We start from the raw sequence: 13,903 nt of genomic DNA, 5'->3' as shown, positions 1-13,903 counted from the left end.
GTCGGGCAATATACAGTTTAACACCTACACTGTGTAGAGATTATACTGTATATTGTATGGCATGGTGGATGGATTATGATGTATGCAAAGGTAGGAAACCGCAGAGCTCACCTGTGTTCGCTTGATGGGATGCATGGATCAGGGCCCGAACCTGGCCGTATCAATGTGAAAAAAAGAGGAGAAATCCAGCTTCCCATACAAAACGATTTCTTTATTTCTTCAGCGGTAAAAACATATTCAAGAGACCAAATATGTGTCTTGAATATGTTTTTACTGCTGAAGAAATAAAGAAATCGTTTTGTATGGGAAGCTGGATTTCTCCTCTTTTTTTTCACATGGATTATGATGTATATTGTATAGCATGGAGTATGAACTATACTGTATATTGTATGACATAGTGCGGAGGGTATACTGTATATTGTACAACATGCTGTATGAACTATACTGTATATTGTACGGCATGGTGTAGCCTCCATACATTTGCTGTACAATATAATCCATACTCCATGCCGTACAATACAGTATAATCCCTGCACCATGCTGTACAATATACAGTATTATCCATATACCATGCCATTAAATGTATAGTATAAACTCTACACAGTGGAGGTGTTATACTGTATATTGTATGGCATGGTGTAGCCTCCATAAATTTGCTGTACAGTATAATCCATACCGCACCATGCTGTACAATATACAGTATAATTCATACACGATGCTGTACAGTATACAGTATTATCCATATACCATGCCATTAAATGTATAGTATAAACTCTACACAGTGTAGGTGTTATACTGTATATTGTAAGGCATGGTGTATGGATTAGAATGTGTATTGTTCTCTCTCTTATGCTAGAACTGGCCTTGTCTTTCGTGCCCCTTGTAGAATAATGCTGAAATTCTATTTGCATTTCCTGCATGTTAAATATAGATCAATTGTTGGCATGGACAATAAATATTCTGCACCAGTTTTTAAAGGGCATCTGTCAGCAGATTTGTACCTAGGAAAAGGGTTGACCTGTTGCATGTGCACTTGAAGGCATCTATGTTGGTCATATGTTTCTGCATTTTTTAGACAAATGAATTTTTATATATGCAAATGAACCTCTAGGAGCAACGGGGGCGTTGCCATTACACCTAGAGGTTCTGTTCTCTCTCCAACTGCTGCGCCCTCTGCATTTTGACTGACAGGAACAGGCAGTGTAAACGTCATACTACCTGGCACTTTGAATCAAAGTGCAGAGGGCACAGCCGTTGCAGAGAGAGCAGAGCGTCTAGGTGTAACAATAGCGCCCCCATTGCTCCTAGAGGCTCATTTGCATATATTAAAACATCATTTTTCTCAGCAATGTGGGCACATATGAACATGAGACCAACACAGATGTCTTCAGCTGCCAAGTGCACATGTAACAGGTCAGCCAGTTTCATGGGTACAGATCTGCTGACAGATAGCTTTGCTATCATGAAAAGCAGAGAACTGCATGTTCATTATATAATATTATATACAGTATACTGGGGAAATGCAAGGTCTCACAATACATAAAAGGTCCAATGAACAGAAGCACTGATTAATACTAATGTTTGTTATACATTACAGAAGCCAAATAATCAAAGTATTATTAACCAGAATCTACAAATCAGACTGAGAAAGAAACTCCAAAGCATAAACAAATAAAATAATAATAATCAGAATGTAAAATTACCAATATACCATATATGTGCCAATTCTAAAATATAATCATCTATTTTACAGATTTTTTTTACCCACAAGTACTGTCCACAAGTACTGTAATCAGATGTGGTGCCCATTGCTGTAGTGATCAATGGAAAAAAGTTATAACATATTCCCTACTGAGCATATCCTTTATGTCTTACCCAAAATGACGATCAGCACTCCACCCAGCGTAAAGCGTTTGTATTTCTCAGTCCCAGGGTCGTGACCCATTCGGATGCAGGGCATGGCAGAGAGAAGCAGGAAGACAGCAGGAAGCCCCAGGAAAGATCCAGTTATCATCAGGGCACGGGCGGCTTGGATGTGAGCTGTCAACAGCAACAGGATGCATTTTATTGCATGATTAGTCGCACATTTACAGGCTCACCTGCAGACACTCATGTGATGAAAAAAAAGCTAAATTACATGAAAAGTAACAATAACAGATACAAATTCAGTTTCCTAATTTTGAACAAACTTGACTTTGTGTTTTTGTGCTAAATGGTTATGCTTTGTGTACGAGGTCTCGGAAAAGCACAGCAGCCATGTCCTTGACAAAACAGAAAAAACGATGAGAACCAGATGAAATAATAGAAGAGGCTTTGTCTACAAAGAAATGTTTTCTTTAAACTACATTTTTCATATGTTGATTATTATTGAAATATAAATGACAATAGGTATTCTGTATTAAACAGAGAACACAACACTCAGCATACGGTATCTCAAACTCCATGCAATGTAAGTTTGACGTTGACTAAACTTATAAGAAGATCCATACATTTATTTTGGCGTACTAGCTATGGATCTATATAACAGGCTGAATATTATGGGATCAGTGGCATACATAATATTGTTAATATGTTTTTTTTTCCCCTTCACGCCATTTTAGGAACCCTTGGGCCAGTTGCCTATCCCTTTGTGTGCCAACAATACAGTTCCTCTGGAGGAGGAAGTTCTGCACAATTTTATTCCATCAAGTGGCCAAAGGGATGGAAACAACCAGAGCTGCACACAGAGGTGCACCACCAATGAGGCCAGGTGAGGCGATCGCCTCAGGCAGCACCAGGTAGGGGGGACAAGTGGGGGGGGGGGGCAGTGAAAAGGCTTTAGGCAATGAGTGCTTTCATTGTGGAAGCGTTCATCTCTGCATATTCAACAGTAACGCTATATTAACCACTATGTTTTGTAGCACTATATGTAATGTTTTCCAAATATGCCTTTAACTGTAAGGCTGGAGGGAAGGGGTTAGGTTAAGAATTTGGTACAAGGGGGGGGAGGTTGGGGGTTATGGTCCTCATTTCAGTTTTCGCCTCAGGCAGCAGATGCACCTCTGGCTGCACCCCTCTATGAGCATATGATGATCAAAACTTCTCAACATCCTCCAACATGTTGGAACTTTTCTGATCATTATGCATTATTTGCCTTCACAGTTTAGAACATGTCTACTTACCATGTATGTTGGTTGGTCTCACCATGAATGATTACCTCATAAATTGCAAATTAAGTGGCACAATAACAACTAGTAAAAATTTGAGTTCTTTTTTATATGAGTAAAATAGAGAATTATCGCCAAACAAATCATCTCATTTGTACAAGATTAAGGAAATCTTCACCTCCACTTGTCTATAGTTTGGGGGGACAATGATTTCCATCTTTCAACAACACAAACTACACAATTTTCTATTCATTTTATACATGAGCCTTGCATCAGTCTTTCATCAGTCTTTCATCAGTCTTTCATTCAAAGGGGGGAAGTGCTGTTAAGCAAGATACCAATCTTGCCAATAAGAAATTCAACTAAAGTGGGAAGAAATTAGATGCTTGTACAGCACAAAAGAGACAGATATAGTTTCACAAAATATACATTTTAGCTCAGGAAGAAGTCACATGCCTCTCTAGCTTCCAACGGGAACTGCTCAATATTTAGCATCACTTCAGTATATATGTTAATTATGATACTTTTTAATCCACATGGAATGCTTAAGCTCTATGTACATCTTTTATGATTGCATTTTACTGATTCTGGGCTAAAAATATTTTTTTTATTGGCCTGTATTAAAAATGTTCAACTGTTTCTGAGTTACAGGGGTTAAAAATCAGTCTGCAAGCTGCATAGTCTGTTTTCGTACATTTCTGTTGTCTGACGACTTATGTGTAGCTCTTAACTCTCATTTTTCAACCTCATAAACACTTATTTAAGCCATATTCTTTTATATATATATATATATATATATATATAATTTTTTTTTTTTATAACATTTTCAATTAAACGTATGGTACATTCAAGATATCAAATGAGTTACATGAGAAATGTTTTAATACAACATTACAGATACAGATAACCCATACCCCCAAATCTCAACCCCCTCCCCCCAGATGCTGTAGCCGACACCATCATTAATTTGAGATTCTTCCACTTACGAGGGATATTTCTGTCACTATTCAAGAGGTTGTTAGCGAATAGTAGCATAGTCGATGGTGAAGACTATGATGAGCGGATTGGTTTATGGCAGTATTACATGCAGCTCCTCTTTAGATTAACTCATTTGCCACCTCTAAGGAATAAAATGCTTGGAAAAATGCCATCCATTTTGTGTGAAATGTTTTGGATGATTTATCCCTGCATCTATCTGCTGTCCACCTATCTTCCAAAAGGCAGGATTTGTTACGTTCTATAATCTCCTGTATATTCGGTACCGTTGGCAATAGCCAGTGTTTGAGAATACATCGTTTAGTGGCTAGTAGGGCAACATGCACCACCAATGGTGTCTGAGGGGCGGTTAAATCAAAGAGGAGTTCCTCAGGTGTTTGATCCAGCTTCGTCTGGAGCTTATTATTGAATTCCTGTATTACACATCCCCATAAGCCTGCTACTGATGTACATTCCCAAATGCAGTGGTATAGGTCAGCACTGGGGAGTGTGAATTTAGGGCATGATGACTGTCTTCCCTGTTTGAAATATACTTACTTGTCTTGATATTAAAACCATATATGACTTTGTGCAGACATTTAAAGTGCGTCTCCTTCCATATTTCGCTGGAGACAGCTTTTTGTACATTTTTCCATCCTTTCAGAATGTCTTCTGTGCATATCTGAGAGTTTAGGCTCTTGCTCCATCCCTTAAAAAGGGTGTTTCTGTTTTGGTGGGATAGACACTTCCTGATATCACCGTATCGGGAGGCTATGGAGATTGTGTAAAATCATGTCATCAAAATCATTTGGAGAGAATTCCAAAGTTTTGTCTATTAATCTACCCTTCAGGAATCCTAGGAGTTGGTGGTAAGCTAGGTAATGTTTTTTTGTCCAGTTTATACAGAGTGCATAAGTCTGCACAGGAGTAGTATTGTGATTTTTGCATGTCCCATAAATCTCTCACTGATTTAATGCCATTTATCTGCCACTTCAAAAACAGTTTTTTCCAGAATCCTTCCGGGAATTCCGGGTGTCTCCATGGGGAGACGTGTTTAGAAGTGAGAAAGCTGCCACTGTGTCTTTAAGTAATGCACTTTTTTTAGATGCGTGTTTTAAAAGTAGTATTATTGTCTGTAACTGTAGTTTCGGGAAACAGATAATTTTTATTAAATGGCATCTGCCCATCAGGGACAGGGGAAGATGCCCCCATCTCTTCAGGTCAGGCGTTTGATCAGATCAGGATAATTTAGATGATACAGAGATTCTGGCGTTTTGCCTATGTGTATTCCCAGGTATTTGATAGAGAGATGGGCTACTTTCACTGGGAGAATTCCCCATGATGTGGAATCTCGCGCCTGTGTCAGGCACAACATTTCACATTTTGATATGCTCACTTTGAAGCCTGAGAAGGAGCCAAAGAAGGAAAGAAGATTGAACAACTTTGTCAGGACTGTTTGCGGATGTGCCAAAAATGATAACAGGTCATCTGCGCATGTTTAACTTGCCCACTCTAATGCCCCTGATTTCCATGTTTGTAGCTATGGCTCTAGATAGCGGTTCAATGGCCAGGTTAAAGAGCAGGGGGGATAGAGGGCAGCCCTGGCGTGTGCCCTTTTGCAATGTGAATCTGGGGGATAGATAACCTGGAGTGCACACTTGTGCCATGAGGGAATCATATAGAGCTGTTAGGTAAAGACGAAATGGCCCCACCAGTCCTACCGAATCCAGCACTTTTTTCAGCCAGCCCCAAGCCACTTTATCAAACGCTTTCTCTGCATCAATGGCTATAATGGCCGGGGACTGGCCTACTCGAGGCCGCATCTTAATATCATCCAGCACCACCAGTACCTTCCTAATGTTCGTTACCACAGCTCTTTTTTGCGTAAAACCTACTTGTGCTGGTGAAAGAAGTTCAGGGATCAGCCTAGCTAACCGACTTGCTAGTATTTTGGACATTATCTTTATGTCTACATTTATGAGGGATATTGGTCTATAAGAGGCTGCCATCAGAGTGTCTTTGCCCGGTTTTGGTAGCACTTTTATATATGCGGTGCAAACTAGTTCTGACATCTGTCGACCCGAAATATATTCATTGTACATGGAGGTCAGCAGGGGTGCAATAGTGTCTCTCAGTGCTTTACAGAATTCTCCCGTGGGGTGTTCAATGAACCCATTGTTCATATGCTGCTTTCGCCTTAACCCATGATTCTTTGTTCTGGGGGTTTGGGGAGATGTGATAGTTAGTATATGCATCTCTAAGAGTGTGGCAGCATTGCTTTAGGGCCGCTGCTGTTTGTTTTATGAGGTTTGAGACATAAGCTATAATCTTGCCAAGCATAACCACCTTTCCCGTTTCCCATAATAATTGAGTGATCTGAGATTACTAGGTCTTCTATTGATACTGTCTTGGTTCTAGTTTGTAGATTGGCTGATAGTAGAAAATAGTCAAATCTGGACCATGAATCATGGGCATTAGAGTAGTGGGTATATTCCCTTCCCTCAGGGTGTATGGCTCTCTATATATCACATAGTGAATGTGCCTGGCAAAAGCGAGGAAGTGAGGAGTCCCTACCTCTCAGAATGATCAATTTACCCTGTGATTGGCGCCAATATTCAGAGTGGCTGTACACTGCGTTTATGTCGCCTATATTATTTGTTTTTTGTAGGTGTCATTTAAAAGTCTGTGTCCTAGTTCAGCATAAAAAGAAGAGTTAGCATCATTTGGCCCATATTCCTGTACATTATATATGCTAATGTCAGAGAAAATCATGGCACTCTACACCACTCCCTCTGCACAAGTACGAGTTAATGGGACCCTCTCTGAGGCTTTTAATATATACAATGGGACGAGACAAGGCTGCCCACTATCCCCCCTCCTATTTGTTTTATCCCTAGAACCCTTTCTTTCTAGGATCAGGGACAAACCAAGGATTGGCTACTAAATTGGGTAACCATAAAATAGATGCCTTTGCAGATGATACTTTATTTACACTAACCGACCCTTTAAAATCTCTCCCAGAGCTTATCAGAGAATTTGAGGCCTTTAATAAAGCCTTAAACTTTAAAATAAATTTAAACAAATCAGAGATATTTAATGTTTCTCTAGATACTGAAACCTGGGATAAAGTAAGGAACTTAAGTGATCTAAAACCAGCTCCCAAGTCCTTCAAATACCTAGGAGTAAATATTTGTCTAGACCAAATAGACCTATACAAATACAACTAGTCCCCCTTTTAAAAAACATAGAAAGTCAATTAAAAGACTGGGAACCACTGTTTCTCTCATGGTTTGGGAAAATAAATGTCTTAAAAATTATGATCTTACCTAAAATTTTATATCTATTCCAAACCCTCCCAATTGAAGTCCCTAAGGACTTTTTCAGTAAGGTTCAGGGAGATCATGTCAAACAAATCTTATAGATTTTTTTGACTGGGTGAATAAAATAATAGACGGTGGAGGTGCAGTAGACATCGCATATCTAGATTTTAGTAAGGCTTTCGACACTGTCCCACATAGAAGACTTATCAATAAACTGCAGTCATTGAGCATGGACTCCCATGTTGTTGAGTGGATTAGGCAGTGGCTGAGTGACAGACAACAGAGGGTTGTAGTCAATGGAGAACATTCAAAACAAGGTAATGTTACCAGTGGGGTTCCACAGGGATCTGTACTGGGACCGATTTTGTTTAATATCTTCATAAGTGATATTGCAAAAGGCCTCGCTGGTAAGGTTTGTCTTTTTGCTGATGACACAAAGATATGTAACAGGGTTGATGTTCCTGGAGGGAAACGCCAAATGGAAAAGGATTTAGGAAAACTAGAAGAATGGTCAGAACTCTGGAAACTGAAATTTAATGTGGATAAGTGCAAGATAATGCACCTGGGGCGTAAAAACCCAAGGGCAGAATATAGAATATTTGACACAGTCCTGACCTCAGTATCTGAGGAAAGGGATTTAGGAGTAATTATTTCAGAAGACTTAAAGGTGGGAAGACAATGTAATAGAGCAGCACGAAATGCCAGCAGAATGCTTGGATGTATAGGGAGAGGTATAAGCAGTAGAAAGAGTGAAGTGCTTATGCCGCTGTACAGAACACTGGTGAGACCTCACTTGGAGTATTGTGCGCAGTACTGGAGGCCATATCTCCAGAAGGATATAGATACTCTAGAGAGAGTTCAGAGAAGAGCTACTAAACTAGTACATGGATTGCAGGATAAAACTTACCAGGAAAGGTTAAAGGACCTTAATATGTATAGCTTGGAAGAAAGAAGAGACAGAGGGGATATGATAGAAACTTTTAAATACATAAAGGGAATCAACTCGGTAAAGGAAGAGAGCATATTTAAAAGAAGAAAAACTACCACAAGAGGACACAGTTTTAAATTAGAGGGGCAAAGGTTTAAAAGTAATATAAGGAAGTATTACTTTACTGAGAGAGTAGTGGATGCATGGAATAGCCTTCCTGCAGAAGTGGTAGCTGCAAATACAGTGAAGGGGTTTAAGCATGCATGGGATAGGCATAAGGCCATCCTTCATATAAGATAGGGCCGGGGGCTATCCATAGTATTCAGTATATTGGGCAGACTAGATGGGCCAAATGGTTCTTATCTGCCGACACATTCTATGTTTCTATGTTTCTATGTTAAACAACTTCTACTTAAGTTTGTATGGCAAAACAAACATAACAGACTCTCATACTATACCATGACGAAAAGTAGGAAGGAGGGAGGTGTTGGGCTTCCGGATATAGAAGGGTACTATAAAGCTGCTTTGGTGTCAAGACTGCTGGAATGGGGTGTTTCCCCAGCCAAAAAACTTTGTGTCGACATAGAAACTGACTGTTCAGAGATAAATTTATTCTCTATGTTATGGAGGACAACCAACTACAACAAAAACCTGAGAAGGATTAGAAACCCAATAACCAAATATTCCCTTAAAAAATGGCATGCTTTAAATAAATCACTAAACTTTCTCCCTACTCTAATTTTATACACTCCACTTATTAGTCTTTGTCAATTTTCTTTTTATTAAGCAGTATACTGAAAAGCATACTAAGGCATTGGCATTGTATTCACAGGTATCAAATTGTTTCACATTGCATGTAACCATCTACATAGATGCATGTACATACTGTATATTCTCAGTATATTACCTTGCATAGAAAGGTATTTATGTTAGCATATCATACAAAGGTAGAAAACCATGTTATATTGCATATAACGTCCCTATTGTACATCACACGCCCCACCCTTGTGGATGATGCGCCACACGCCAAGGACCTAGTAGTTATGTTTCTTGTCAAATTTCCTCTATTGAGATGACCAAACATAGCATGTAACATAGTACATAGTGCATAGTATACATGTTTATATAATGTCATGTGGCATATTAGAATAATATATATAGGAGACTTGTAAGCAGTATGGAAGGTCATACAGTATACTTGAGCAGTTGCAGTAGATGACATAACACAATTTATATGTGAACGGTAACCGGGATAGAAGGGGAAATCTGCCCTTCTAACTGGGTAGTGTGGTCGATGGTAAAGTCCGAGGTGTCTGACTAGCGCCTTGGTGAACCCAATTCTGTAACTCCAATTAGTGTACTTATCCGACACCCAGTCAGGTGTATAGGTGTTAGTGTGTCAGGGGTCCCTATGTTTGGGCCAGGAGAGTATTGGCCCCAAGTGATTGCCTGGAAGTCAACCAAGGGTTCCAGAGTGTCCTGTGTTTCTCATGAGTTCTAGTGCCCCAACTAGCTATTTTTTCAAGCCTATGTAAGCAGTCGACATTGGATACCCAGTGAGAGAATGTTGGAGGCTCTGTACTAAGCCATCGTTGAGGGATGAGCAGACGAGCTGCTTGTATTAGGTGTGTTGCAAGGTTGCCTTTTGAGAGTGATAGGGCCTTTGTGGGCAGCCATAGAAGCACCAACTCCGGTGATAGTGGTATACTAGTACCTAAAGTCAAGTCGATGGCTTTTTGAGATTTGGTCACAGTATGGTCGTATTTTGGGGCAGGTCCAAAATATGTGCAGCAGAGTCCCTCTACCTTCCTTGCACCTCCAACATCTGTCATTGTCACTAAGACCACTGAGAAATACGTTTTTTGGTGTGCGATACCACTGTGTGAGAACTTTATATGAATGTTCCTGAACTTTCACGCAGCGGGAGAACCCATGTGAGTGGGAATGAGTGCGTAGTATGTCTGTTTCAGAAAATGTTGTGTTCAAATCCGCGGCCCATGTCCGTATATATTGTGGGGTTGCTCCAGATTGAGGGGTGTTCAGGGCTAGGTACAGTAAAGAGATCAGTTTGCGTTGGGGCGTGGTGGGTGTTAGTAGCTTCTCAAACCATGTTGGTGCCGTGCCAGAGTTATCTTTAGACAGAAGTGTCTTGCCCACGGATCTTAGTTCTATAAGGTCTAGAAAATTGGATTCGTCCCAAACCTGTCTAAGAGGGTGCTGGTTTGAAAGCTCGCCTCTAGTACCTCTAAGAAAATCTGCTATCACATATTCCCTGAACCGGCTCCAGGTCTGAGGTGTTCGTTCTACTTTGGGTCTAGCTGCGAATGGGGCTGTCTGCAGGCATCTTAGCTGATGGAGTAGGAAGTAAATCATGCTCCTTATTGAGGTGTTTAATGACTGAGCAGCACTTGTGTGTGTAGTGATGTGGAGGTCAAGTCCCACAAAGCTGCCCTTTGACCCTGGGAAAGTTGTAATATTTCTAGTTCATTGCCCATGGTGCGGTGACAGGGGACATGCAGTTGTAGCCATCTCTTCAGGTGGATGGCATGGTAGTATGTGTGAAAATCAGGTAGGGCGAAACCCCCTTAGTTGCGTCTCAGTATTAACCTATTGTGAGCCAATCTAGCTCCTTTTCCTCCCCAAAGATATTTGGAGAAGAGTCTCCTGAGGCAAGAAAGGTATGAGTTGGGGAGAAAAATGGGTAACATTTGCATAACATAGAGGATTTTAGGGAGCGCGAACGCTTTCAGCAGGTTTTTCCTTCCCATACATGTGGTGTAAGGGATGCGCAGGGATTGAAGTTGTTGCTGAATCTCCGTAAGTAATGGCGTGTAGTTAAGTTGGAACAACTTGTTTGGGTCGGGGGGGAGTTTTGATTCCTAGGTAAGTGATGGACTCAGATTGCCAGTGGAAGGGCGAAGAAGCTTTAAGGGCTGCTATAGTTTGTTGGGGAGCTGTTATGTTCATTGCTTCTGACTTCGAGTAGTTCATCTTGTAGTTTGACACTTTACCGTATCGCTCGAATAGGGACAAGAGATGCGGGAAGGCCTCGACAGACACCATTATCAGTAAATCGTCTGCATATGCTACATTGGTGTATTCAATGGAGTCATTGTTGGCTCTAACTCCCCGTATAGCGGGGTGATCTCTGATAGCCTGGAGAAGAGTCTCCATCACCAGAATGTAGAGAGCTGGAGACAGGGGGCAGCCCTGACACGTCCCGTTGCGTATGGGGAAGGATGGCGACAAAGTGCCATTAACTCTTATTCTCGCGCTCGGGTTACTATACAGGACTGCATCCTGAAACCACTTTGGAATGCCAAACCTGTGCAGAGTTTTTGTCATGAAGTCCCAGTTCACCCAGTCGAAGGCCTTCTCCGCATCAACACTGAGGATAGTCAGGAGAAGGTGGTGTTTTATAGACCATTGCATAGCTGTAATTATCCTGCAGGAGTTGTGGTTCCCCTCTCTACCGGGCACAAAGCCTGCTTGGTCTGGGTGGATGATTTTTGGTAGCAGGAGGCTTAAGCGTGTGGCTAGGAGTTTTGCCCAGATTTTTATATCCACATTTAACAGTGATATAGGCCTGTAACTACCGCAGAGTATGGGGTCTTTCCCAGGCTTGGGGAGAATGGTTACAGTGGCCTCTAGCGACTGTTTGTGTAATCGTGAGCCAGTAAGAAGTGCACTGCACCAGGATGTTAGGTGGGGGACCAGGGAAGTGGCACATTTTTTATAGTATCCTACTGGGAAGCCATCCGGGCCAGGACTTTTGCCCAATGGCATTGAAGTCAGTATTTTTTTAAATTTCATTTTCTGTGAATGGGGCCAGAAGGGTCTCACCTTCCTGTGATGTAATTTGGGGGAGATTGAGATATTACAGGAACTGGTCTATTGCTGTGTCTGACAGTTTTTCTGGGGGGGGGGGGCATTGTGATCCGCCAGTCCATAGAGCAGCTTATAGAATTTTTTTAATTCATTGGCTATGTCTGCCGTCTTATATAATGTGACCCCTTGTTCTGACTTTATTCTGGGGATGTACATGGAGTCCTTCTGCTGCTTAATGAGAGAGGACATAAACTTCGTACCTTTATCTCCATGTCAGTAAAATCGGAACTGGGAGTATTGGTAGGCCTTTGCATGGCAAATATTAAGGTGGTCCTTAAGTTGAGTTCTAAGTTTGCTTAATTCCGTCTGGGCACTTAGTGCTTTAGAGCGTTTATGAATGGACTCCTTCTCTGCAATTTGTTTAAGGAGAGAGTGCAATGTTTTTTGCCGGTCCCTTTTAACTTTGCAGCCAAGTGCAATAAGTTCTCCCCTCATTACTGTTTTGTGTGTCTCCCACAATGTTGTGTGTGGCATCCCAGGTGTAGCGTTCTCAGAGAAGAACCATGCTAGCTTTTGATCTAGAGATTTGACATCCGCGGGTCTGTCCAGTAGCATTTCATTTAGCCGCCATTGTTTATATTGTGTGGGTAAGCTGGAAAAGTGCATTACTGTTGAAGTCGGGGCATGGTCCGAGACTGTGATAGGATCTATGCTGGAGCTTTCTATCATATCTATGGAGTTGTTGGAGATGAATATGTAGTCTAGTCTCTTGTATGTGTTGTGGGGGGCGGAGAAGAAGGTATAGTCACGTCCGTCCGGGTGTGTTAGACGCCAGGTGTCAAGTAGGTTTACTTCAGAGAGGTAGTTATTTATACATCCTATTGCTGATTGTGTTAGGCTACTTTCACACTGGCGTTTCTGGGTCCGCTTGTGAGATCCGTTTCAGGGCTCTCACAAGCGGCCCAAAACGGATCAGTTTAGCCCCAATGCATTCTGAATGGATAAGGATCCGTTCAGAATGCATCAGTTTGCCTCCGTTCAGCCTCCATTCCGCTCTGGTGGCGGACATCAAAACGCTGCTTGCAGCGTTTTGGTGTCCGTCTGATGAAACTGAGCCAAACGGATCAGTCCTGACACACAATGTAAGTCAATGGGAACGGGTCCGTTTTTACTGACACAATCTGGTGCAATTGAAAACGGATCCGCCTCCCATTGACTTTCAGTGTAAGTCAAAACGGATCCGTTTGCATTATCATGAACAAACAGCTGCCTTCTCAAACAGCTGATCGGTGGGGATCCCGGGTGTCGGACCCCCGCCGATCAGAAGCTGATGATCTATCCAGAGGATAGATCATCAGTTAAACAAACTGCAGAACCGCTTTAAGTAAACATCAGATCACATTAACAACATTGTCACTTTTTCTGGAGTTAAATATGCACGTTAGGGTACTTTCACACTAGCGTTAGTGTGATCCGGCAGGTAGTTCCGTCGTCGGAGCTGCCTGCCGGATCCACCGATCAGTGTGACAACTGACAGCATTTGTAGACGGATCCGGGTGCGGATCCGTCTACAAATGCATTGCAAGAACGGATCCGTCTTTCCGCTTGTCATGCGGAAGGACGGATCCGTCCTTCAGTTGTTTTGCAATGCCGGATCCGGCACTAATGCAAGTCAATGGGAATTAATGCCGGATCCGGCATTCTGG

At 41.7% G+C, this 13,903-nt stretch overlaps 1 protein-coding gene across 1 annotated transcript in view; it reads right to left on the bottom strand.

Moving 5' to 3' along the window:
• Positions 1 to 13,903, bottom strand: part of CLDN11 (claudin 11) — a 68,168-nt gene that overhangs the window by 38,146 nt on the left and 16,119 nt on the right. Inside the window, exon 2 of the mRNA XM_040428219.1 lies at positions 1,876 to 2,040. Coding sequence (XP_040284153.1) covers positions 1,876 to 2,040 — 165 coding nt within the window. The remainder of the gene's footprint in view (positions 1 to 1,875; positions 2,041 to 13,903) is intronic.

This window comes from Bufo bufo, chromosome 4 (assembly GCF_905171765.1).
Source record: "Bufo bufo chromosome 4, aBufBuf1.1, whole genome shotgun sequence".
NCBI classification, from domain to species: Eukaryota; Metazoa; Chordata; class Amphibia; order Anura; family Bufonidae; genus Bufo; species Bufo bufo.
Note: the sequence above shows the minus strand (reverse complement) of the source record. Positions and strands in the feature narration are given on the sequence as shown.